Raw genomic sequence first — 27,840 nt, 5'->3', positions numbered from 1 at the left:
TTGGTTTAAAGCCACACTAGAAACCACCTTAGGCATAAAGGAAGGATTAGTACGTACTGATACCCTATCCTTATGAAAAATCAAAAAGGCTCTACCGCCATAAGGGCCTGCAATTCAGAAACCCTTCTTGCAGAAGTAATGGCCAACAAAAAGCAGTCTTCCATGACAAGTATTTCAATTCAGCAGTAGCCGCAGGCTCAAAAGGTTGTAGAGTAAGTTTCTCCAACACAAAATTGAGGTCCCAAGCAGGAGTAGGAGCTCTACGTGGGGGTCTTATATTCTTTGCCCCTCTAAGAAATTGCTTGAACAAAGGATGCGAAAACAATGGTGGGTCACAATCATAGTGAGCTGAAATTGCTGCAGCATGAATCTTAATGGAAGAGAAAGACAAACCTTTGTCCAATAACTCAGTAAGATATTGAAGAACCACACTCAAATTAGGCTCAGAAATCTCCAAATTGTTTGCTGCACTCCAAAATAAAAACCTCTTCCATTTTTCTGCTTACACTTTCCTTGTACTAGGTCTTCTGGCTTCCATAATCACATTTAAAACTTGTTGAGGAAGTTGAGACCTGCTGTGTTTCAAAACAGAATATGCCAGGCTGTTAGATGAAGAGAGTGAAGCTTGACATTGAGCAGGTGACCGTCCCTCTGAGACAACAGGTGTGGAATCAAAGGTAAAGGCCATGGAGGCTTCCTTACCAGACTCCTCAGTAATGGGTACCAGTGTTGCCGAGGCCAATCTGGAGCTATTAAAATCATCCTTGGCTTGTCTTGTCTGACCTTTAGGAGCACCTTTGGGAGAAGAGGCAGAGGTGGAAAGGCATACACATGAAGATTTTTCCAACTGAAAGACAGAGCATCCACTTTCCAAGCTGTGTGATGAAACCCCTTTGTGCAAAACTTTGGCAGCTGGTGGTTTAGTGGAGAAGCGAACAGATCTATGTCTGGAGTTCCCCATGACACTGTCAATTTTGAAATACATGAAGATCCAGTTTCCACTCGTGGGGATCCATGATTTGTCTGCTTAACACATCTGCTAAGGAGTTCTGTGCTCGGCAGAAACCTTGCCTGAAGAGTTAGTTGCAAGCTGAGCAGTCTCCCATAAAATCATTGCTTGCCTGCACAACGGGTAAGAATGTGTTCCCCTTGTTTGTTGATGTACCACATGACAGTAGTGTTGTCTGTTAGAATCAACACCTGCCCTGGAAGAAGTAACTCCTTGAAAGCCATTAATGCAAACTGGACTGCTAACATCTCCTTCATGTTGATATGTAGATGCTGTAGTCTGGCAGGCCACTTGTCTTGTATCCATTTTCCATTTAGATGAGCTCCCCAAGCAATGTCTGAGGCATCTGTCGTTAGAATCTGACTCGCCTCTGGCCGGGTCACAGAGAGTCCCTTGTTTAGGTGACATTCCTGAGCCCACCACAAAAATTCCTTTTGAATGCAAGGTATTATTTGAATGACAGTGTCCAAATCCTGGCAGTGCTGTGTCCATACATTTTTGAGATACCATTGTAACTTCCTCATATGCAGTTTGGCATTGGGAAGCACCAGAATAGAAGATGCCATGAACCCTAAGGCTTGAAGGACTGTCCTTGCAGTCAGCCCGGACTGAAGAGATAGGTGATGGAAGTAACTGGAAAGATTCTTTTGTTTGTCCGGGGTTAGAAAGGCCATCTGGGCTGCTGTATTCAGTCTCACACCCAGAAAGCACATGTCTTGAGAGGGTACTAGACTGGACTTTATTTCGTTCACAGAATACCCTAGGCATCTTAGCACTGCTATCACAAATTCCAAATGCTGCAAAAGGTCTTCCTGTTCTTGAGCCAGAATCAGGCAGTCGTCCAAGTAAGGATAGATTTGAATTCCTTTTAACCTGAAGTAAGCTATCACTGGAGCCAGAACCTTTGTGAATACTCTGGGCGCAGTAGATAAGCCAAAGGGCAATGCAGAGAACTGATAATGAGAATTTCCAGCTCGAAAACGCAGATACTTCCTGCAACTTAGTCTGATAGGCACATGAAGGTAAGCTTCCTTGAGATCTAAAGTTACCATCCAGTGATCTTTGCCCAGCAGAGGTAAAAGCTGTTGCAACGTCAACATTTTGAACTTGGGAATGTCCAGATAAGTGCTGAGGATAGATAAATCCAAAATTGGTCTCCACGTGTTCCCCTTCTTCGGTACTAGGAACAGGCGAGAATAAAATCCTAGGCCCCTTTCTGGCACAGGAACTGGCTGAATGGCCCCTATTTGAAGCAACAGAGAAATTTGCTTGTGAGCCTCTTTTCTTTGTAGAGGAGGAATGTCTGGCATGCCTTTGAAAGGAGGCAAGGTATGGAAATAAAACCTGTAACCGTGGTGAATGATATCCAAAACCCATCTGTCTTGGGTAATTAAATCCCAATTTTCTTTGAAAAGAGCCAGCCTTCCTCCCAAAGGTGCTGCCAGGCGAGAATGTACTGGCAGCTGAAAAGGTAGGTCATTGGGTCTGTTTACGAAAGGACTGACCCCTGCCCTCACCCGAAGACTGAGCAGGTGAACTCCCTGTTCTAGGCCTAAAAGAACCTTGTGCTCTGCCCCTACCACGTCTAGACCTACCCAGGATATGTCCATCCCTTAGTAGGCCAATTTCTACTAAACTTCGGAGGCTGAACCTGCAAAAAATCCTTAACAGTTTGCATAGACTTAGCCTTGTCCTCCATTTTCTTTAAAACTGCTTCCACAGGCGCACCAAACAACACATCAGACTGTAAAGGAGCATCCAAAATCCTTGTTTTAACATGCTCAGCTAAATTCTGATCCCTCAACCAGGCGTGCCTACGAAGAACAGAACCAGTGGCAGCCACCCTCGAGGAGGCCTGCACAGCATCAAAACCACACTGCAGGGAATGTTTACCCACCTGTTCAGACACATGAACTAAATCCTGCAACTCTTTACACTCAATACCTTCTGCCAGAGCATCCACCTTAGATTTCAATTGTGAAAGGAGATAATTCTGATATTTTAACATGTGAAACTGACAATTCAACGCCCTCATGGCTAAAGTGGAAGAAGTATACACTTTCTTTCCCCATCTATCCAAAGCCCTTGCCTCTTTATCAGGAGGAACAGGATTTTTAACAACAGAGGCCTTCACACCTTTAGGCCCCTGAGAGACAGTTTCGGGTCTGCCCTAGGACTCTTAAAAAGATACTTATGAGCTTCAGGCACCCTATAGTACCTATCCGGTTTAACTGGGGCAGGAGGCAAAGAATCAGGATTCAGGGAAGCCCCTGCAAAAACATCTTCCACCACATTCAGAACAGGAGGTATAGCTAAAGGCCTATGCTGGGGTAAAAACAAGAATTCCCTAAGCCTCTTCCTGGAATCAGAGAAATCTTGAACTTCCCATTTAAAATGCTCCCTCATGGAATGCAGAGTCTCTGAAAATGAAAAATCCTCAGGAGGAGAAGCTGAAGGAGTAGAATCATCCACATCAGAATCAGAATAAGGAGGATACTCCTGCAAGTCTTCAGCCGAAGACTCAGAAGCCTCGAACATTGCTCAAAACTCTCAAACTCAGGTTCCACCCTAGGCCTCTTATCAGGAGGGGCATAGAACCTCTAATCATAGTAATTAAATCCTCTGCCATTTTAAGCATATGTTTCTTAGGCAAAGACCCTGAAGCACTAGGAGAAACCCCACTGAAGCTAAACTTGGCCTGCCTCTCAAGGAAGCCTTGGTAACAGAAGGGGAGGCTCTAACCACCTTAGGAAGAGAGGGAAGAACAGCCACCTGAGTAGCCCCTCAGCCTGGCCTACTTCCTGAGAGGACACATCTTGTAACAGTAAAGTCTCTCCTGAGACTCCAAAGAAACTCCTGGCAGAACCTCCGGCTCCACTGAGCCTTCTAGAGAACCGACGTCCGGGACTGTCGGTTCTTCAACTCTAGGCTTTGCAGCTTTGTCCTTGCGCTTTTGGTCGAAGCGGGCGTCGGAGCATCCGACGGCATTTTATAATTACAACGCTTCCCAAAAACTAACCTGGCACAGTCTAACCTTCTCTTAATAGTGCGTTTGTTAAATCTAGCACAACAGCGGCATCCAACAACGTCGTGCTCAGGCCCTAAACAAGGTATACACAAAGTATGGTAATCCCTATGAGGTATCTGTTTCCCACAAGAAATACAGTTATTCACTTTTTCTGACATCCGGTTAAATACTGAGGCAAGAAAAAAACAAAATATTCCCCAATGGGGTACTTAGCCAACTTTGATTCGGTCTGAAACTCTGACTTCAGAAACTTTCAGAACGCCAACCTGCACTCGCAAAATTGCTTCTGCATCGGACCATGCGGCAAAAAAGACTGAGGATATGACGTCGGTCATGCGCATTAGTACCCTGACGTACTGACGTCAGTCTAATGCGCCCTGACCGACGTCAGCCATATACTTTGGTATTCGGGCCGACTGGACAGCGGACTACCCACTAGTTAGGACTGCAGCAATGTGGAATGAAGAACATCAGTGAAACACAATGAACATCAATAGATCTGCTCATCCCGTCCACTAGTACACCGGACTTCCCCGGTATGGGTGTTGTTATCAAAAGGTAGTGAGAAGACATCGCTCACTGCCAAGCCATCGTGGCCTCCTGACACAGTGGGTATGAACATGTTCCCTGTTGCTTGTTGATGTACCCGACTACTGACTACTGACAAATTGTGAATCTGATGGAAACCACACTCTTGGGGAGGGAGTCCTGGAAGGCTTACTTACTTACTAAGAGGACTGTTCTCATCTCCAGAATACTGATGTAAAGACTGGCCTCAGAAGGAGACCAAGTGCTTTTGACATTCATTTCCAGAAAATGTTCCTCCATCTCCACATCCCAGGGGAAAAGTGTCCATGGTCACTATGGCCTGGGAAGAGCAAAGGGCTGATCCTACGACACAATTGGAGATTCTATCCACCACTGAATACAAGTTCTGCAAATTCTCATGAGAGACATGTAAAACTCATCAGTTGACATCTCACTGACCACTGAACTGCAAAAGTCCATTCTAGAGCTCCCATGTAAAATTTGGCTAGGGGACCTAGGGTAATGGCAGCTGCCATCGAACTACGAAGATGCAGAATCCACCTTGCTTGGGGGACTCTGACTGGAGAGCACTGCTCATATCTGTTGAAGTGTGAGGATCCTGGATTCTGGAAGTCTGGCTATCTGTAATTTGGTATGCAGATGCGCACCAACAAATTCGATGGTTTGAACCAGATGAAATTTCGACTTGGCTGTGTTGATAGCTATCCCTAGTTATAAGCACAGATGGTGCAAGGAGTCTCTGACTTGAAGGAAAAGCCAGTTATCTAAGGTGAGAAGCCAGTCATCCAAGTGTGGGAAGACTTTGAACCCTGACAGACTAAGATGAGCCGAAACCACTGCCATGCACTTAGTGAATACCCAGAGGAGTTGGGGTGACACCAAAGGGAGAGGATTTGAAATGGAAGTCACTGGCTCCTTGCCTGAATCAGAAAAACCTCCTGGAACATCTGTCAATCTTTATGTGGTAGCATGAACCCTGAACATCTATCAAGCACAGCCAATCATCCTTCCTCAACAAGGGAAGAATTAACTATACCATGACCATCCAAAATTTAATTAGTTTCATGTACGCGGTTGAGTGACATTTAAAGACATGGAGGTAGGTGTGTGCGTGAATGGGTGTGCTTTCTTTGAAGGTTGGGCATCAGGATGTCAACTCGGCACCATAAAAATCCACTGCCAGTCATTAGCGGACTGGAGTTCCGCTGTGGCGACCGCTAACCGGGAAAAGCCGAAAGACAAACAAACTGTTTCAAGTGACTCAAGTCCAAGACTGGCCCTAGGTCCCTGTTTTTCTTTGGCAACAAAAAGAATCTTGAGTAAATTCTGAATCTTTGCTGGTCTGATGGGACAGCTTGGATATCTTACTTGTCTAAATAGGTCTCTTATTTCCAGTGTTGCAACCTTCTGTTGAGAGGGTAAGCACATTGGGAGGTTTCTTTCAGCATGGAGTGAGAGACAGAAAGGGAGCGTTACAACCTCTCGCTATAATCACCTGTACCCAGGCATCATGGATGATGGATATCCAGGTCATGGGATGCAGGAATAACCACCACCCCAACTGCCTCCACAGTGCAGTAGTCAGGCAACAGTTTAGGACTGCTTGAAAGGCCTATAGGAGATAGGACTCAGAAAAGCCTTGGTTCTGCAGACCACATTGGGTGACATCCACTATTATTGCTCCACCTCCCCTTGGGGGGGGGGGGGCTAACACTTGAAGCAACTGTATTTTCTTCCTTCCCATCTGGTTTCTAGAGACAGTCCTTGGGGAATGGGGGGGGGGGGTTACCATATTCCTACAGCAGACAAGGTTTTGCCATCTTGCTTGCTTCTTGACAGCATCTCTTTCACCAAGTCCAAAAACGGTGGCACTATCATAGGGGACATTGACAAAAGACATTCTAAAGAGTTCTGCAAAGCTGCAGGGATACATCAAGGTATGCTGTCGAACTGTTATACTAGTGACCACTGCCATGTTTGAATTAAGTTGTACAGACAAGTTCAATAAATATTTAAAGGTGACCAACTGTGTGTCAAAAGATTTTTTTCTCCTTTGCGAAAGGGGCCCAGAGCGGGACTTGGACAGCTCCTTAGTCAAATCCTTCTAGAAGGGTGTTAGATAAGCCAAACAGTTCAGCATCCTGACAGCAAAGGTCCCTGAAGAATATACTACTTCCAACATCTGTCCAATGCCCTGGATTGCCTTGTTAGGGGGATGGACAGTGGTGCTCTCCTCAGCAAGCTCCTTCTTGATGGTTGCCACCACTCACCATGGAATCCACTGTAGGACCATGGAATCCACTGCAAAAGCCTTGCTCTAAAAGGAAAAATCTTTTGGAGATACCAAAATGTTGTCCAGCTTTCGGGGAATAGGTCAACTACATCAGACTCTGTCCATGCCTGTTTAGAAATCAAATCCATTAACTCATCCATGGAACGGCCCACCCAAGATGTAGATAGCCCCAAAAGCCACAAGAAATATGGATTCCTCCTGGGACGGTGCATCAGTGGAATAATTCCCTTTTTGTCTAAGCAGTTCTAAAATCTCACTGAATGACTCATCCTCAAAAAAATCAATATACTCCATTAAATACTCCTGCAGGGAGTTAGTGTGTTCCCCTTGCAAGAGTGCTTTCTATTAACCTCCTCAGTGGGATGGTCTGGGTAAGGCTCAGAGGATGATGGGGAGTCCATAATGTAAACTGGCTCAAGGCTTAGAGGGGGTTGCTGTCCCAACAAGATAGAATGTGGAAGGCAAGGACCTGAACAGCTCTACTAGGGCAAGGCAGATCTCAGCAGGGGAGGAAAGACTGCTCCCAAGACTGAAAGAGCACCCTCTCTAAAGCTTCAACGGCAGAAGTTGAAAAGGTCCCAAGAACATCCGGGTAGGATCCATGGACCCTAACTCAGGATGGCCCAAGGGCCTGCCCAACTTGGCTTAAAAGCAGATGCTGGTGCCGAAGCTCCAAAGGTATGGCTATGAAAGCTTTGGAGCTGAGCCTCACTCCATGGTGCAAATGCCAATATTTCAGCTCCAAGATCCATCAAGGTCTGAATCACTCTGAACTGATTGAATTAGAGGCCTGGTCAGTGTTGACAAAGACCAAGTCTTCGGACTAGAGTTAAACACCCAGATCCAAGAACCCCTCAAGTCCAAGGGTCAAATCTGGGGAGGAGCAATGGATTGGGTGAGGGGATGGTCCATTGCTTACAACTCCGACAGGGGTCAGAGCCAGAAGAAAGCCAACTGGATCTGGGCTTTGAGGAACTTCCTCATCACTCTATCAATGTTCTCTTCAGAAAAACTCTTGGAGGACCACACTGATCTGAGAAACAAAGTAGTGGATGGACATCTAGATGTCCTGTGAAAGGGAGGGTCTTTCCTAGAGAAAAAGGAGACTGGAGCCTAGGAGAGGCCAACCCTGGGGAGAAGCCCTGTTCTGGAAGTGGTAGAGTGCTGGATCTGATGGTAATAGGCTCTGGTGCAGGAAGAGGATCCAAGAGTCTCTGCAAAATCAGAGCCAGACTAAAGGAATTTGACTAATCTGGAAATCATTTCTTTGTCTCTCTGTGTTTTTCCTTATCTTTATCCCTCAGTTTAACAATACTCTTCTTCTCTTTAGATTTTTCAAGAGAGTTTTTAGTTATGGGGGAGAGAGAAGAAGAAGCAGAGTGTCTAAGAGAAACTTCTGCTATCTCAGGAAGAAGTTCCTTGAGCACCACTTTTTTTTCTTTTCTCGGTCAAGGCCTCAAAACCGAAAGATGCATAACTAGAGCACTGCTCATCCAAATGAGAAGCTAATAAAGAATTGACACACTTTGCATGCACATCAGATTTAGAAATTTTGACACCATAAGTCGCACTCTTTTTGAAGACAGAAAGTTTTTCTGCCATTGTACTATATAAAGAGAAACAGTATCCACCACACACAACTGTTAAACAACTACAAAAGTTAACTATCACTACCACTAACAACAGTCCAAACCCAAGTTGGACAAAAGGAGTAACCGTATCACAAAGCTTAGCAAGGAAAGTTTTAATGAACCCAAGGAGACAGGGTAAACCGGAACCAAAAAGGCAAAGTAAAATAAAGTTTTTTTTTTTTCTTTTTGAGATACATACATTTTATATATAAAAGAAAGGAAGGTAAAGTAGGTAAGATAAGAGAAATTCTTGTTGACCTGCCCCAAAATAAGACAGAGAAATTAATGCAAGTAAACAACTTTCAAAAGTTCAAAAAAGAAGCATTCAGAAGTCACCCAAGCCTGAGCCAAGAGGTCTAGTCTGATGCAAACTAGCGGCAAAAAAGATCTGAGGTAACCTGCAATGGCAGAAGAATTATGGGTAATCGAGGAGCCTGAACCTTGGCTCCAAAGTCTGAAACTGACTAGTCAGATCTGATAATCCATCTGCTAAGGAATGAACAGAAAAGAGAAAACACTGCACCACATCTTGCAGCCCAACAGCTACTAAAGTGTCAGCTTTGTTGAAATCACAAGTAGCTATTCTTTTCAAACAATTGCAGGAATCTCTTGATTGGGGGTTTTACATCATGTAACTGGTTCCAAATGATTTAAATGGGACTGTTTTTATCCGTATTAGTTCTAATAAAGTTCACAGTTTACAACTGAATGAAACAGCTTAGTTTATATTTAATAAAGTTTGTGTTCATAGTGTCAAGCTGGTGTTTTTCTACCTGGTTTTGAACTACAATGTTTTGGAAAGTTGTTTTCTTACGTATCTCACTAAATATATCAAGCAATAAGAGAAGACCAAAAGGTTCCTAACCAAAAAGATCACAGACCTAAAGTCCCAGAGCTATCAAGAAAGGGTGCAAGCTCTATTTCTTTATTCAGCGCCTTACAGATTTTTAAGGGGGGAGGGAGTCTCCATCTCACTTACTGCACCATTAGAAACCAGTTTATCCTGTTTCTCCATAAGACCAATACCTCCTCCAATACTAGAACCAGGGACCTAAATCGTCACTAACAGATGCATAAAACATTACTGAAGGACAGGTTTATAGCCCATTGCCTCCCAAATCTCTGTAATAAACTTCCCATGCATTTTAAGCAGTACAACTCGCTGCTTTCCTTTAAACATAACCTAGATTACTGGATAGGTAGCCACAAATCTATTCCAGGATTGGTTGGTATGCTCCTCCTTGAGAAAGGAGGTGCATCATAAGGGAATGTACAGGTAAGGCATGAATACTCACAACGCTCAGTAACCTCAGGATATCTACAAATCTATGATGTTCTGTCTGTAATTTTCACCCTCTCACTTTGCTCTGGGACTGCATGAGGAACTCTACTGTTGTTGTCTGCACTGACAACCTTTAAATGCTATCAATTTCAGAAAGTGGGGAACACTTCACGCTTCTCCCTTTATCAGTGCATGGTCAAGCTGAGACATTTTCAGTTATTGCAGTGGTTTAAGTGTTGTTTCTCTCACAAGTAGTCAAAACAATTTTGGTGTATTTTGGGCTTGTGATATGATGACTGCTTAAACACCTACAGCGTTTAACCGTCTAAAGTACTCAACATAGAACCATTTTCATCTCTAAGCATAAGGATAATGGAAATATTCTGTCAAACTGAAATACAGAAATCTAAACAGTTATTAACTACACAAAATTTCCAAAGTAAAAGCAATTATTCTACTAATCCTCAAAATCACACTGCATCCATGACCACTACTGACAAAAAAATTAAAACTGAGAATGGCATCCAAATCATACAATACAGGAAAGAAATTCCCACATGGAGATACTTCCTCACAGTCTATTAACACAGGAAATGGTACAGTTATGTTGCTTCTTTTCTTCCAGTGTCCTGTGAAACAGTTTAGGTAAATAGAATCTCCAACGAACTTAGAGAGAGCCACCAAGCAAACTCCGACACCTCTGCAACCAACACCAGACTGAAACTTCAAATGCTGTGAGACAGCAATGTATAACACTGCACTACTGTACTGCAGTTAGACATTAATGGGGGAGCTGGAAGGCATTCCAGCCCTGGAATTACCTGCCACATCCCAGTGAGTATTACAGCTACAATCTAGGCAACTCAGTTTATTAGAAAACTTGATGTAACTAAAGAATATGAACAGCAATGAACAGAAGCTATGCTCATACACTAGCTGCAGTTTTGCAATTCCAGGTTGGGAATGGACACGAAGTCATCTCTAGGAATTTGCACTGTGCAGTATTAAGTTCTTGTCAGTTGCCATTAATGGTGAGAAGACTATTCCAAAGAGAGACCTTCTGCCATTAGATTAATTCCTGAAGTTGTGTTCATTTCGTCTTAAACCTCTGTGTATTTAACACAGTTGTTTTAACTGTTCAGCCACACATCTTACCCAATGTTTGATTTGTACCATCATAAATTTACATTTATATAGAATGCTTCATAAAAGTAATGCAGAAAGATAAATGGTTATGATTTCAACAAAGTGAAACAGAAAGCAACCAGAAGACACATTGACAAGAAAAACTGAGTTAAAAAAGGGAACGTTGCCATTTCCAGTGCCTTTTCTGACTGGAAATAAAACAAGGTTTCTCTACAACCACACCAGAAGATGTCTATTAATGCAACAAATATCTTAAACAAACTAAGCAGGTAATATATAAATGTAACTCAATGCAATACCCAAAGACCTTACTTTTCCACTGATGCCAACATTTAAAGAGGCAAGTGAGATGTCAGTGTGAAAAAAAAAAGAGAATATTTCAGATATTAAGTCGCCCCATCTGTACTTCACTTAATTATACCCAACAAATATACATACCATTATCTCCACCTCCAAAGGACCACACAGTTCTTCCATCTTTGGACAAAGCTATTGTGTGAGAGCTTCCACAGGACACCTCTCCAACATTGCTGATGTCTTTCACCAAAGTAGGAATGTTGCGACTATTGCTGTCCCCATGACCTAAAAATCAGACTTAAGAATTTTAGGACAGAAATTAACTAGAAACGTGTTTTCTCTGCAGAATGTAGGAAACTAAGCTTATCAAAACAGTTATACAAGCAACATTACAGATGCAAGAAAACAAACACTGTCCACCTTCACCAAATCTAACATTAACAGAAGGATGTTGAACACAGACAAAGTACAGTTTTGTACCTACCATAAATGTAGATGTCCGAACAGGATAGCATCTGCAGTCATAACAAATGGGTTGTGCTGTCGTCAGGCAGCCCTTCAGTCGGCCGGATTCCAAAGTCTGGGTCCGGCTTCGGCTGGTGTCGCACTTCACCCGACGTCATCTCTGCTGGTCTTCGGGTATAAAGGCATCAGCCGACGCCATTTTCCTCAGTGTTTCTTGCCCCAGATGCCAGTTGCCCTCTTGGAGAGCTAAATTTTGGATGAATGCCAATGTTTCCAAAAAGGTAGAAGGCAAACACAAAAAATAAGCATGTATGTACATATATACAAACAAATACACCATAAGAGATCCCCCCCAGCTAGCTATTAGGAGGGTAAATACCCTAGGAGTACCACAGAGGGGAAGGAGGGTGGGTAATCCTGACTGCAGATGCTATCCTGTTCGGACATCTACATTTATGGTAGGTACAAAACTGTACTATGTCCTTCAAGGATGCATCTGCAGTCATAACAAATGGGTAGAATACCATAGCCAAACTAGGGGAGGAGGAAATAGAATTATGGTGTAGTTAGGATCCCTTGCAGTACAGCAGTGGCAAACCCTGCTCGGGATCTAGAGTATAGAGGTAAGTTATAATGCTTGGCAAATGTATGCACGGAGGTCCAAGTAGCCGCCTCAATAATGTCCTTGGTAGCCACTCCTCGTAAGAAAGCTGTGGTAGTGGCTGTAGCCCTTGTAGAGTGAGGTCTTATGTTCTGTGGAATTGGCTTTCCATGGTAGGAGTAACAGTATCTTATGCAATTTCCTATCCACTTAGAGATTGTCTGTTTGGAGATTGCTTTTCCTTCCCTTCCTGTTGCATAGGCTACTAGAAGCTGGTCAGTTTTTCTATTGCCCTTGGTTCTGTCCAGGTAGTAGCGCAACTGTCTATGTACATCCAAGGTATGCAGCAGTCTTTCCCCCCTGTTCTGTGGATTGGGAAAGAAGGTAGGTAGTTGGCTTGCCTGGTTTAGAGACACTCTGGATACCACCTTAGGCATAAATGTAGGATTAGTTCTCATGGATACTCTATCTTGATGGAAGATTAGGAAGGGTTGTACTGCCATTAAGGCCTGTAGTTCCGAAACCCTTCTTGCTGAGGTAATTGCCAGTAGGAAAGCAGTTTTCCAGGATAGGTGCTGAAGATCTGCTGTTGCTGCTGGTTCGAATGGAGGGAGTGTCAATTTTTCTAGCACAAAGTTCAAGTCCCATGCTGGTAATGGTGGTTTCCTAGGAGGTTTTACATTCTTGATTCCTCTGAGGAACTGCCTGAGTAGAGGATGTGAGAAGACAGGGGGATCGAAGCTGTATTCTGCAGAAATAGCTGATGCATGTATCTTGATGGAGGAATAGGACAGGCCTGTATGGAGAAGCTCTGCCAAGTACTCCAGGATGTTGGCAATGTCTACCTTTGACACATCTTTTCCTCTTTCAGTGCTCCAAATGACAAACCTTTTCCATTTTCCTGCATAGTTCCTTCTTGTCGAAGGTCTGCGGGCCTCCAGGATAATGTCTTTAACCCTTTGGGATAAATCTGGGTTAGTTGCTGTTATGTAATGTTCCAGGCAGTCAGTTGTAGAGTTTTTAGATTTGGATGCATGATGTTGTAGTTGTTCTGAGTTAACATCAAAGGCATCAGGGGTAGTGTCCACGTTCTGTTCCGAGACATGCTCCTCAGCAATGGATACCAGTGTTGTCTTGGCCAATTTGGAGCTATCAGAATTATCTTTGGATGCTCCTCTTTGATTTTCAGTAGTACCTTGTGCATCAAAGAAGAGGTGGAAATGCATATGCTGTCAGGCCTTTCCAACTGAAGGATAGAGAGTCCACCTTCCATGCAAGTGGGTGGTATGTCCTTGTGCAGAATTTCTTGAGCTGGTGATTGAGTGGGGATGCGAATAGGTCTATTTGTGGCATTCCCCATTTCTGTGTGATGGCCTTGAAGATGTCCGGGTGTAGCATCCATTCGTGAGCATCCGAGGTTGTTCTGCTTAACATGTCTGCTAGGATGTTTTCTTTTCCGGTACAAATATTGCCTGTAACTGAATGTTGTAGCTCAGAGCCATATGCCATAGGTCCAGAGTCATTCTGCATAGGGGTATGAATGAGTGCCTCCCTGTTTGTTGATGTACCACATGACTGTGGTGTTGTCTGTCCTTATCATCAAATGGCCTTCTTTGAGGAATGGTCTGAAATTCTGGATTGCTAGTTTTACTGCCAGCATTTCTTTTTGATTTATGTGCAGGTGCAGTTGATCTGGGGTCCATAATCCTTGTATGCATTTGTCCAGCATGTGGGCCCCCCAACCTAGGTCTGAGGCGTCCGTTGTGATGGTTTGGCTTGCTTGTAAGTTTTGGAAGGGCAAGCCTGGGTTTGACTGGCATGCTTGAGCCCACCATAGGAACTCTTGTTTCAGGCATGGGATTAGTGGAATTTCGGTTTCTAGGCTGTGCCTGTGTTGAGACCATAAATTCTTTAGGTACCACTGTAGTTTTCTCATATGCAGTCTGGCATGGGGGACCAGGATTATGCATGATGCCATGAAGCCCAAGGCCTGCAGTACTTTCCTTGCTGTTAGTTTGTTCTGCTTTGTTAATGCCAAGAAGTAAAGAGGGAGTTGTTCTTGTTTTTCTGCAGTTAGGAATGCCATCTGCTTTACTGTGTCCAATTCTGCACCCAAGAACGTTCTTGTTTGGGATGGTATTAGTCTTGACTTTTTTAAATTGACTGTGTATCCCAGGGTTTGTAGTAAGCAAATGACTCTTTGTAAGTCTTTTGTCAGCTTGCTTTTGTTGTCCGCTTGTATCAGGCAGTCGTCCAGGTATGGATAAATTTGGATTCCCTGTAGCCTGCAATGAGCGATTACTGATGCCAGGCATTTTGTGAATACTCTGGGCGCAGTAGATAAGCCAAAGGGCAATGCTGAGAATTGATAATGCTCTGATCCTGCAAGAAATCTGAGGTATCTTCTGCAATTTGGTTGTATGGGGACGTGCAGGTATGCCTCCTTGAGATCTAGAGTCACCAGCCAACACTCCTTGCCCAGCATGGGAAGAAGCTGCTGCAAGGTCAGCATTTTGAATTTTGGAACAATGATGAATGTGTTTAAAGCGGACAGGTCGAGAATAGGTCTCCAACTTTTCTCTTTTCTTGGTACTAGGAAGAGTCTGGAGTAGAATCCTTTGCCCTGCTCTGTTGGTGGTACTCTTTCCACAGCTCTCATTTTTGTTAATTGAGCTATCTGTTTTAGAGCTTCTGTTTTCTGATTTGGAGGTAGGTTTGGCATTCCTCTTTTTACTGGTAAGGTGTGGAAATGAAACCTGTAGCCTCGGTCTATAGTCTGCAAAATCCACTTGTCTTTTGTGATATAGTGCCAATTTTTTGAAAATAAGGCTAACTTCCCGCCTAAGGGTGCTGCTATTTGTTTCCTGGTAGGCGGTGTCAGAGCCAAGTCACTGTGATTGTCCTGTTGTAGTGGCAGTGGTTGTGTCTGTGCCTCGCTGGTTGTTGCCTTGCCACTGGCGTCCTCTGTAGGCACCTCCTCTGGATTGATTTCTGCCTCTGGAACGTCTATTCCTGCCTCTCTGAGATTTAGAGGAGTCTGGAAAGGACCAATTTTTGGAAGGCCAGTTCCTGCTAAACCTTGGGGGCTGAACCTGTAAGAAATCTTTAACTGTTTGTACAGATTTTGCCTTCTCTTCCATTTTCTTCATTACTTGCTGGGCAGGAGAACCAAATAGACTGGCCTTATCCATAGGAGCATCTAACAGCTTTGCTTTAACATGATCCGGCAAGACCTGTTCTTTCAACCATGCATGCCTTCTTATAACTGTGCCAGTCATGGCTGATCTAAATGAAGCCTCCAGTGCATCATAGCCACATTTTAAAGAATGGTTACTAACCTGCTGAATGTTATTCACCATTTCTAGAACATATTTCTTATCTAAGGAATCATCAGAGGACAGTTTCTTAGTTAACTGATCAAGCATAAACTCTTGGTATTGGATCATATGAAACTGACAGTTCAAAGCTCTAGCTGAGAGAGTAGCAGAGGTGTAAACTTTTTTACCCCATCTCTCTAAGGACCTGGATTCCCTTTCAGAAGGGAGAGGGTTTTTTGCTGATGTCGAAGCTACTGCCTTAGGCCCCTGGGAGATAGTCTCAGGATCTGCGAGTGGGGACTTGTATAGGTGGTGATGAGTGTCCGGTACCCTGTAAAACCTATCGGGTTTGGCAGGGGCTGGAGGTAAAGTATCAGGAGCAGTGCAAACATCATTAAATGCATCATCCACAACAGGAAGAACTGGAGGAATAGCTAAGGGCCTATGTTGCGGTAAGTGTAGAAAGGTCCTAAGCCTTTTTCTTGAATCTGAGAAATCTTGTCCCTGCCATTGGAATTGCTCTCTCATGGCATGTAATGTTTCTCCAAAGGAAAATTCCTCTGGTGGAGAGGCAGATGGAATAGATTCTTCAGCATCGGAATCTTCATAAGTAGAAAAAGGAGCCTCTGGATGGTCTGTAATGTCTGAATCATCAGAAGAATCATCTGAGGACACTGGCTCTGGGGGCTCTGCTCTAGGTCTCTTTTCAGGAGGCTGAGAGGCCCTGTCTGGGTGAGATCGGGATCCCCTTATTAAGGAGATGAGATCCTCTGCCAAAGTAAGCATTTGAGAACTGGAACTGGGCCTGTGTGAGGGGGGCTTAACAGGCACTGATTTTGCAGTTTTGGCTGCTTTAGCCCTGGCAAAGGCCTTAATAGACATGGCTGCAGGAGGCCTAGCAGCACCACGTGCTGGGGTAGAGACATCCAAAGGGATGGTGTCCGATAATTCTAAAGGAACCACATTAGTAGGTAAAACTTCAGAGGCCGATTCAACTAGGGTAACAGGGGCCTCGGTAGTAGTCATGGATTCGGCTGTAGATTGACCCGTTTGCTCGGTTTCGGCCGAAACCGAGACACTCGCGGTTTGCTTAACCGTGGTTTCGGCCGAAACCACGGACCGCGAGTGTCGGTCTTTTTCTTGCGTTTTTAACAATTTGAGAAGTCGGAGGATCCGACGGCATAATGTACGCAAAATCTGAGCCGAAAAACTGTTCAGCAAACTCCGACCGACGCCTAAGCGTTCGTCGGTTGAAGGAAGCACAGGCTAAACAGGCTGCTACGTCGTGGTCTGGGCCTAAACAAGGTAAGCAATAAGAGTGGAAATCTTTATGAGGTATTTGTTTCCCACAAGTTAAACAGTTATTTACTTTTTCTGACATCGGCTGAGGCAAGAAAGAGTCCCCAACGGGTACTTAGCTTTTAGAAGTCTTGAAGTAGTATTCGGTAGTAGTAATCTCTGGATCTGACCGACCGGCACTTGCGAACAGCTTCTGCTTCGGGCGCCACGCGGCAAGAAAGACTGAGGAAAATGGCGTCGGCTGATGCCTTTATACCCGAAGACCAGCAGAGATGACGTCGGGTGAAGTGCGACACCAGCCGAAGCCGGACCCAGACTTTGGAATCCGGCCGACCGAAGGGCTGCCTGACGACAGGACAACCCATTTGTTATGACTGCAGATGCATCCTTGAAGGACATCACCATCTGTAAAGCCAACAACTGAAGATCAATTAGTGAATCAGGCAAGCTGCAGGAAGGGACAGTCTGATTTATTAGGAAGAAGGGTTTAGATTACTGCACTGTCCAGCAGCCAAGTGGAGGTCAGGGGACATAAAGCAAGCAATTAAAAGAGCTGAAAAGAGAGACAAGTAGTCTCAAAGCAAGGCATGCTCATGAAGGTAACTGCTTCTCATACGAATGTCATTATGCTTTATGTACTAATGGAGGTCAGAAAGCAGGACATAAAAAAGCAAGATTGCCTCAGGTCTGCCAACAATCTTTCTGTCCTACAACAGAAAGAGTAACTGAACAAAGCAGTGGCAATGGATGCATCTACAGGGCTAGAGGCGGTGTGAGAGAAACATAATAGGACTTTCTATAAAATCTTAGTGAATGTTACATGACCAGTACCGCCATCTCATCTCAATGCACCCCTTACTATAATAAAATTACATATAGCACACCTTACCATAACCAATAGATCTGAAACTGCTGCAATGCTACAAAATGGGCTTTCCTCTTACATTTGCTCTCCTCCTGTTTGTTTTTCTAGCAGTACCTGCATTCCTCTTTCACAACAGTGACTTTCACTGCCTCACGCTTTAGCGACTACAGTGGTGATGCAAGCTGATGTGTATCAAAACATATGTCCTGTATTACTTTGCGTTTCCACAACCAACCAAATCTAGCAGATAAAATACACCAAAATAAAATACCCAATGGGTAAAAAACTAATAAAAACACACACAATGTTAAAAACGGATTGAACCACACTCCAGTAGATTTAATGAATAGCTCCACAAACTCAGTTTGTGGAGCTATTCATTAAATCTACTGGAGTGTGGTTCAATCAGTTTTTTTTTCCAACATTGTGTGTGTTTTTACAAATCTAGCAAATAACTGCATCTCAATAAATTTAAAAACATTACATCATAATTCCTACTAAACTTCTAGTATAATTAGGCACATCTAATTATAACAAGGCATGCTAAAAATCATGCAACTAAACAAATAAACCTTCATTATAGTGCACTATATTTGAAAATATAGCAAATCTTTAACTAAGTACGCATATCAGTGTCAAGTCTATCTGTATTTTGACAATAATAAACTACCTTTTAAATGACTAAACTCTAAATTCTACCACTGTACAAAAAGTTGTAAAGTGGACTTGTCATTATTTTAATTTTTTTATATTCCAATAATGTTCCTTCAAACATACAGAGAATGCTATTTTCCCCCACACAACCAGGTCGTTCCACACTGACACTGTATAATGTTTGTTTGTGTCTTTCGGCTTTTCCCGGTTAGGGGTCGCCACAGCGGAACTCCGGTCCGCTAATAACTGGTAGTTGAATTTTACGTGCCGAGTTACCAGCCCTAACGCACAACCTTCAATGAAGGTACGCCCATTCACGCATGTCTCCACGCAGAAGACGCTCTAGCTGAGAATCTAACCAGACAGCGTCTTACTGTGAGACGACAACGCTACCGCAGCACCACCATTATATTGAACAATCATAAAAACTCAAACTACACAATTTTAATTTCCTACTACTAGCTAAAACACAACCTTTCTTTAAAAAATTAATATATTTCAGTACCTAAGTGTGAGCAGATACACCACTACTTAATCAAAGTCATACTGGGGGCAAACAAAGTGACTATGAACTAATCAATCTACTATTAGCCCTTCTACAAAAGAATACAAATTTCTCAGAAATAACATTTTCAATACCTCCCTATTGTAATAGCATGGGCCAGAAGTTTTTGTAATCTAAAACAGTTCACTTAAGCAAACAGTATTTTGTAGCAAAAATATAACTTTATCTGAAACAGTACAATTTAACGTAGTGTTACCAACAATTTAGTTGCCTTAAATTAGCTCCCATCTCTACTTTATACAGGACTGCCAATCAAAATTTCTAATATCCGGTATAGTATACCCACAATCTAAAAACAGATTTGATGAATATTTTGTTTCAGCTTAACTGCAGTAATAAATTAAGAAATTAGCCATACGGCAAATTAGTTGTCAAAGATGTAGTGTGACAACTAGTGTCATTAAGAAATGTACTGGCATTTGTTTTTCTTATACAATTTACAGACCATTGATTAAGAAGTCACACAAATAAAAATAGTACCTATTAAGTTAATTGAACTCTTATGCAAAATGTAGGTAAACTTTAGAACAAAATGAGTCATTCAACTTACAAAAAATCTTAAAATGTATCCACATCTTCCTTGCAGATGAGTAGCAGATGTATTTTAAAAATACATTTTCTGAAAACCATTTAGTTTCATTCATATATTCAACTTCATAAAATCGTCTCTTAAATTAATATAACAAAGTGAAAAACTTGCCCGCACTGCTTTTCAACACTTAAGGCAATACAGGTAATGATCAAAAACGTTAAAATTAAGGCAAAACCACAACAATTCAATAAGGCAGTTGGACTCGAGCAAGGAGAATAATCAAGGGCTTCTAAGCTTCTGCTACTTTTATTTAGAACACCTGCAGTGACCCAAAAGTATTCATTAGACCATGCAATGCCATCTAATTTCTTATAGATTCATAGATAAGTACTAGGCTAGTTGTCCTTGGGGGCCCATTTTAAGCCTAGCCAATTTTATTTTTTGTGCTCAAATTAACGTATCCATTTGGTTAGAGAATGGTCTTACCTGTCCCATGGTCGATAATTATACACCACTCCTAATAAGAATAACTGCGTTCATACAACTGATAATTTGAGGGTACCCATGCATGGGATAAAGCATTTAGGAGCTGTCATTGTCAATCAAAAGTACAGGGGGCAGTCCTTGGGTAAATTTTCTGTTTCCCATCCATAGATCCAAGTTGCACTTGAATATGGACAGGGATGAGCTTTGCTTTATGTGGATGGGAAGTCTGTTCCAGAGCAGTGGTACCCTCTACAAGATATACCTATCCATCCAAACCATTCTGTTGATGTTGCAAAAGAGATTAAGCATTTCTGATGCCAACTGACTTGCTGATATGCAGTAAATTCATCAGTACTGACTCAGAGGATGCCTTGTATGCCAGACACAAGTCACCTCTTAGCAGTCTGTAGGATACAGAGTACAGTGACAGGCTTTGAGCCGGTCCATACAGGACATGTTTAGGCCTTGTATCCTTTTACTAAGATATCTCTGTGGACATTCCAGTTGTTGCATCTGTCTGGGCAGATACATGCCAAAGGGGGCATTATACTCAATGAGTGGCCTAAGAGCAAGGGGGGCAATGATATCCCTAGAGCTAGACACAATCCCTTTGCTTAGGAGCTGTGCAATACAGAAGGACTTTCTTACAACAATGTACACGTTGGTCAAAAATTAGGTCACTGTCCAAAACTGTTCCCAAATCCCAAACTGGGTTGACTCTTAGGGGCATACTGTCAATGTAGTAGGTCTTTGGGGTAGATGACTTCACAAAAGATAAATTAAATGCCAACAATGTATTATTGTCAGCCCATGATTTTGGCACCAGTTACTTATTTGGACAAACCTTCCTGCAGGACAGTGACGTCATTCGAGGATTCAATGACTGCCCTTAGCTTGCAGTTAACTGCAAACTTAATCAGCCACAGCCCTTTGGTAATGGATTTGCTTTGAAAAGTCAATGCCAAACAGGAGAGGTCCCAGCAGAGAACCCTGGTGGACTCCACTAGTGACTGGTCTCTTTGTGGAAGAAACTTCCATTGTTTTGATTTCCTGCATCTTATCCCTGAACCAGCTGACAATCTAGTGGGTTACATAGGGGTTTATTCCCAGTTTATTTAGCTTTACTACTATGACTGAGTGGGGAATTATGTCATAACCTTTGGCCAGGTCGAGGTGCACCCTTTTGCCTTCATCCTTTGCTGTGGTGACCTTTTCAAAAATAAACTCCACCAGGTTGACTAACCATGACCTGCTCTTGACTAATCCAAACTGAGATGGGTCCAATTTTTGGAGGTTCCCTGTGTACTGACTGATTAGTTCTATAAGTTTTTCCATAGCTTGGCATTATGAGGCTGGTCAGACTTATAGGTCTGTAATTGTTTGGGTTTCTGAAAGATCCTCCTTTTATAGGGAAAAGACTGTAGTAGTTCTCATTTCACTTGATACCAAACCTGTATGGAGGCACACACTTAACAGCGCTGTAAGAGGTGTGACTAAATTGTGCTTTATGCTATTTAAGATGCATCCAGGAATATTGTCAGGACCCACAGATGTAGTCATTTTAGCTTTTGATAGTACTTTTAGGACGTGGTCTTGTATGATAATTGGAAGTGAGACAGTTTCAGGTATATCATGTGGGACAGATAGACGGAGGAAAGAGATTTAAAGTTGGAGCTAAATTTATTGCCCAGTACATTCATTATATCTTCAGCCTCAGTATTATCGTTCACAATCAGCTCAACACATTGATGCAATGTGCTTTTGATATTATGAACAAAACTGAAACTGGGTGGAACGTCTGGAAGGGATCCTTTGGCTTGGGTAGCTATTTTAGTCTCAAACTCAGCTCTGGTGGATTTTATTAAGCTCCTGAATTGTTTTATTTATTTCAGTGGCACTGGCACTATTCTCTTCCTTTTATTATAAGCGGTGCTGATAATAGGATTTCTCCATATGGGTTTGTTCCTGGGGTTTACCCCCTGCTTTTGTTCCTATGGGGTACAGCTACCCTAAGCAGTTGTTTACATGCTAGTATAATGTGGTGCTGTGCATTTCTATGCATTCAATAGTGTTAACTGGGATTGCTGGGGATTTGAAGCTTGCTAATAAGAAGTTATGTACCTACCATAATGTTCCATGTTAGTTGTCTTCTTCTCGCCTTCTTTCTTGCTGGATGGGTTTGGTGCCGATCCTCGGCTCTGACTCGGCCAATACTAAAGCTCGAGAGCTTATTCCACCAGCTCGAGGCTCCCCTATATCCCACAATGCTAGGCGGTAACTACTCAGATCTCGTTTGGTAGCTAAAACCAAGCAGTTCTGGTCTCCATAGAATGGAGAAGAGAGAAAAGGAACCCGCCTCTATATATAAACCTGTATGTAAGCTACCACAAACATAAAAGGGAGAATAGAGGTGGTAGAACATGTGGGAAGGAAAAAAACCCAATGGAAGATCCCAAAAAATCCTATCGGTCTGTCCAGGCTAGGGGGAAGGAGGGTGGGACGCAAGAAAGAAGGCGAGAAGTAGACAACTAACATGGAACGTTATGGTAGGTACATAACTTCTTAATGTTAAGTTGAGAATCTCGCCTTCATTCTTGCTGGATGGGACTGCGTCCCTAGCACCTAACCCCAGGTGGCCTATCGGAACAGACTCTTGAGAACAGTGGAACCAAAGTTGGCACGGTTTCTGGAGGCCATATCCAATTTTTAATGCAAGATAAAGGTATGAGGAGAAGCCCATGTGGCTGCTGCACAAATGGAATCTATTGGTAGCCTGTCCTGAAAAGCTACAGATGTAGCTAATGCCCTAGTTGAATGAGCTCTAGGTCTTGAAGGCAGTTTTTGATTTCTGATTTCATAGATGAAGGTAATTATTGAGGTAAGCCATCTTGAAAGGGACACTTCAGTAACTGGAAGGCCCAATTTCCCTTCCGCATAAGACAGGAAGAGCTGATCAGATTTCCTGAACCGTTTAGTCCTGTCTAAATAATATCTAAGTTGGCGATGAACATCTAGAAAATGTAACTTTTGTTCCGACCTGTTGGAATAATCAGGGAAGAAGACGGGGAGATCAATCGTCTGGTTTAGTTTTGCCTCAGAGGAAACCTTAGGCAAGAAGGACGGATTAGTCCGGAGGGACGCCCTGTCTTTATGAAAAACTAAGTAAGGAGGATGACTGCAAAGAGCATGAAGTTCAGATACCCTTCTAGCTGATGTTATGGCTACTAGAAAAAGTGTTTTCCATGAGAGCAACTTAAGAGAGCATGAAGCCGCAGGTTTGAAGAGGGGGAGAGAATCAAGGATGCTAGGACCAAATTCAAGTCCCATTGAGGTGGGGGATCTTTGATTGGGGGCTAGAGCAAAAAGACACCTCTTAAAAAGGCTTTGCAGAGTATATGGGACATGATACTGGAGTCTGAGACACCTACATGAAAGTTAGATATAGCAGCTAGTTGTACTCTAATGGTAGATGAGGAAGAGCCTAAATGAAAGAGCTCTGCCAGGAAGTCTAGGATAGACTGGATAGGTGCAGTGAAGGGGTCTATATTTTTTGATGCTGCCCAGAAGGAAAAACGTTTCCACTTACTATGGTAAATCCTTCTGGTAGAAGACTTGTGAGAGGCTATCAGGATGTTACGGACCGAATGAGAGATTAAGGGAAGCCTGGCTAGGGTAGGAATCGGAGAAACCACGCTGTGAGGTTGAGAGATTGGAGGGAGTGGTGCAGCTGGCCCGACTGGTGGGTCAAAAGATCTGGCACTGGGTCCAGATGCCAAGGCTGCACCAAGAGGTAATGATGGAGGAACAGAAACCATATCTGTCGAGGCCAGTAAGGGGCAATGAGGATCATGGTGACTCTCGAGGCGATAGCTTTCTGAATTAATTGAGAGATCAGTGGAAAGGGGGGGAAAGCATACAGAAGTCCCCGGGGCCAATCGTGGACTAGAGCGTCTCTGGTGGGTTGGCCTGGTAAAGGGAAGAGGGTGAAGAAGTCATGACACTTGCTGTTTTGGGTAGTAGCAAAAAGATCGCAGCAAGGCCGGCCCCATCTTTGAACGACCTCTTCCAGCACTGATTTCTTTAGAGACCACTCATGAGGCATGAGAATAGCCCTGCTCAACTTGTCCGCAATCACGTTGGACTTCCCGAGAATGTGCGTTGCTATCAGAAAACGCTGAGAAGAAATCGCCCACTGCCAAAGTCTGAGTGCCTCTCGACATAAGGGGTAGGACTTGGTTCTGCCCTATTTGTTGATGTACCACACTACGGACATGTTGTCCGTCTGAATTGCAATAGTCCCAGTGGGAAGAGAGTCCTGAAGGGCTTGCAATGCTAAAAGCACTGCTCTCATCTCTCAGACATTTATGTGGAAGTGGCACTCGAAAGATTGCCACGTGCCCTGGACTGTCCTTCCCTGATAATGCCCTCCCCCCCAGCCGATCAGGGAGGTGTCCGTTGTCACCGTGGCGATTGGGGGGGGGGGGGTGAAGGGTCTGCCCTGGAGAAAGTACAGTTTTGTACCTACCATAAATGTAGATGTTCGAGGATCCACATTGCTGCAGTCCTAACCATTGGGTAGTCCGCTGTCCAGTCGGCCCAAATACCAAAGTATATGGCTGACGTCGGTCAAGGCGCATTAGACTGATGTCAGGACGTCAGGGTACTATCGCATGACCGGCGTCATATCCTCAGTCTTTTCTTGCCCCAGATGTCAGAAGACCCTAAAAGACAAGGCCTAAACCAAAAACACCAAAAACCTGCACCAAACATATATACAATATATACAAATTTACAAGAATATAGCCTAACCCACACCACCACCCCTAAACACAGAGGGGAAGGAGGGAGGGTAAATTGGACTGCAGCAATGTGGATCCTCGAACATCTACATTTATGGTAGGTACAAAACTGTACTATGTTCTTCATTCCACATTGCTGCAGTCCTAACCATTGGGTAGAATCCCAAAGCAGAGGTAAGGGAGGCTGGCAAATCATAAGGAAGCAGGAGCTGTCAACATGCCTTGCAAAATAGCTGTGGCAAAACCAGCCCTAGATTTAGAGTAGAGAGGAAGGTGGTAATGCTTAGAGAAAGTATGTACTGAACTCCAAGTAGCTGCCTCCAAAATATCCTTAGTTGCCACCCCTTAGAAATGCTGTAGAAGTGGCAGTAGCCCTAGTGGAATGAGGCCTAATCCCAGCTGGAATCTCCTTGCCATGATGGGAATAACAAAATGAAATGCAAAACCCAATCCACTTAGAAATAGTTTGCTTAGACACAGGCTTGCCCTGAGAACTCAAAGCAAAAGAAACAAACAACTGCTGAGACTGCCTGAAATCCTTAGTCCTGCTTAAATAATAGCGTAACTGCCTATGTACATCCAAAGTGTGCAAAATCTTTTCTCCCTTATTTTGGGGATCTGCATAGAAAGTAGGCAAATGAATAGTTTGGTTTAAAGCCACACTAGAAACCACCTTAGGCATAAAGGAAGGATTAGTGATACCCTATCCTTATGGAAAATCAAAAGGGCTCTACTGCCATAAGGGCCTGCAACTCAGAAACCCTTCTTGCAGAAGTAATAGCCAACAAAAAGCAGTCTTCCATGACAAGTATTTCAATTCAGCAGTAGCATGAGGCTCAAAAGGTTGTAGAGTAAGTTTTTCCAACACAAAATTGAGATCCCAAGCAGGAGTAGGAGCTCGGGGGTCTTATATTCTTTGCCCTCTAAGAAACTGCTTGAACAAAGGATGCGAAAACAATGGAGGGTCACAATCATAGTGAGCTGAAATTGCTGCAGCATGAATCTTAATGGAAGAGAAGGACAAACCTTTGTCCAATAACTCAGTAAGATATTGAAGAGCCACACTCAAATTAGGCTCAGAAATCTCCAAATTCTTTGCTGCACTCCAAAATAAAAATCTCTTCCATTTTTCTGCGTACACTTTCCTTGTACTAGGTCTTCTGGCTTCCATAATCACATTTAAAACTTGTTGAGGAAGTTGAGACCTGCTGTGTTTCAAAACAGAATATGCCATGCTGTTAGATGAAGAGAGTGAAGCTTGACATTGAGCAGGTGACCGTCCTTCTGAGATAACAGGTGTGGAATCAAAGGTAAAGGCCATGGAGGCTTCCTTACCAGACTCCTTAGTAGTGGGTACCAGTGTTGCCGAGGCCAATCTGGAGCTATTAAAATCATCCTTGGCTTGTCTTGTCTGACCTTCAGGAGCACCTTTGGGAGAAGAGGCAGAGGTGGAAAGGCATACACATGAAGATTTTTCAAACTGAAAGAAAGAGCATCCACTTTCCAAGCTGTATGATGAAACCCCTTTGTGCAAAACTTTGGCAGCTGGTGGTTCAGTGGAGAAGCGAACAGATCTATGTCTGGAGTTCCCCATGACACTGTCAATTTCTGAAATACATGAAGATCCAGTTTCCACTCGTGGGGATCCATGATTTGCCTGCTTAACACATCTGCTAAGGAGTTCTGTGCTCGGCAGAAACCTTGCCTGAAGAGTTAGTTGCAAGCTGAGCGCAGTCTCCCATAAAATCATTGCTTGCCTGCATAGAGGATAAGAATGTGTTCCCCTTGTTTGTTGATGTACCACATGACAGTTGTGTTGTCTGTTAGAATCAACACCTGCCCAGGAAGAAGTAACTCCTTGAAAGCCATTAATGCAAACTGGACTGCTAACATCTCTTTCATGTTGATATGTAGATGCTGTAGTCTGGCAGGCCACTTGTCTTGTATCCACTTTCCATTTAGATGAGCTCCCCAAGCAATGTCCGAGGCATCTGTCGTTAAAATCTGACTCGCCTCTGGCCGAGTCACAGAGAGTCCCTTGTTTAGGTGACATTCCTGAGCCCACCACAAAAATTCTTTTTGAATGCAAGGTATTATTTGAATGACAGTGTCCAAATCCTGGCAGTGCTGTGTCCATACATTTCTGAGATACCATTGCAGCTTCCTCATATGCAGTTTGGCATTGGGAAGCACCAGAATACAAGATGCCATGAACCCTAAGGCTTGAAGGACTGTCCTTGCAGTCAGCCCGGACTGAAGAGATAGTTGATGGAAGTAACTGGAAAGATTCTGTTGCTTGTCCGGGGTTAAAAGGCCATCTGGGCTGCTGTATTCAGTCTCACACCCAGAAAGCACATGTCTTGAGAGGGTACTAGACTGGACTTTATTTCGTTCACAGAATACCCTAGGCATCTTAGCACTGCTATGACATATTCCAGATGCTGTAGAAGGTCTTCCTTTTCTTGAGCCAGAATCAGGCAGTCGTCCAAGTAAGGATAGATTTGAATTCCTTTTAGCCTGAAGTAAGCTATCACTGGAGCCAGAACCTTTGTGAATACTCTGGGCAGTAGATAAGCCAAAGGGCAGCAGAGAACTGATAATGAGAATTTCCAGCTCGAAAACGCAGATACTTCCTGCAACTTAGTCTTATAGGCACATGTAGGTAAGCTTCCTTGAGATCTAAAGTTACCATCCAATGATCTTTGCCCAGCAGAGGTAAAAGCTGTTGTAACGTCAAAATCTTGAACTTGGGAATGTCCAGATAAGTGTTGAGGATAGATAAAACCAAAATTGGTCTCCACGTGTTCCCCTTCTTTGGTACTAGGAACAGGCGAGAGTAAAATCCTAGGCCCCTTTCTGGTACAGGGACTGGCTGAATGGCCCCTATTTGGAGTAACAGAGAAATTTGCTCGTGAGCCTCTTTCCTTTGTGGAGGGGAACGTCTGGCATGCCTTTGAAAGGGGCAATGTATGGAAATAAAACCTGTAACCGTGGTGAATGATATCCAACACCCATCTGTCTT

The 27,840-nt window shown here is 43.4% G+C and overlaps 1 protein-coding gene across 5 annotated transcripts in view; it reads right to left on the bottom strand.

The window, feature by feature from the left end:
* HERC1 (HECT and RLD domain containing E3 ubiquitin protein ligase family member 1) overlaps window positions 1–27,840 on the bottom strand; it is a 3,987,333-nt gene that overhangs the window by 3,532,213 nt on the left and 427,280 nt on the right. For all 5 annotated transcript variants that reach the window (XM_044077739.1, XM_044077741.1, XM_044077740.1 and 2 more), the window contains exon 7: window positions 11,377–11,520. In XM_044077739.1, coding sequence (XP_043933674.1) covers window positions 11,377–11,520 — 144 coding nt within the window. The remainder of the gene's footprint in view (window positions 1–11,376; window positions 11,521–27,840) is intronic.

Source organism: Protopterus annectens, chromosome 7.part0 (assembly GCF_019279795.1).
Source record: "Protopterus annectens isolate FY-2018-M chromosome 7.part0, PAN1.0, whole genome shotgun sequence".
Lineage (NCBI taxonomy): Eukaryota > Metazoa > Chordata > Ceratodontiformes > Protopteridae > Protopterus > Protopterus annectens.
Note: the sequence above shows the minus strand (reverse complement) of the source record. Positions and strands in the feature narration are given on the sequence as shown.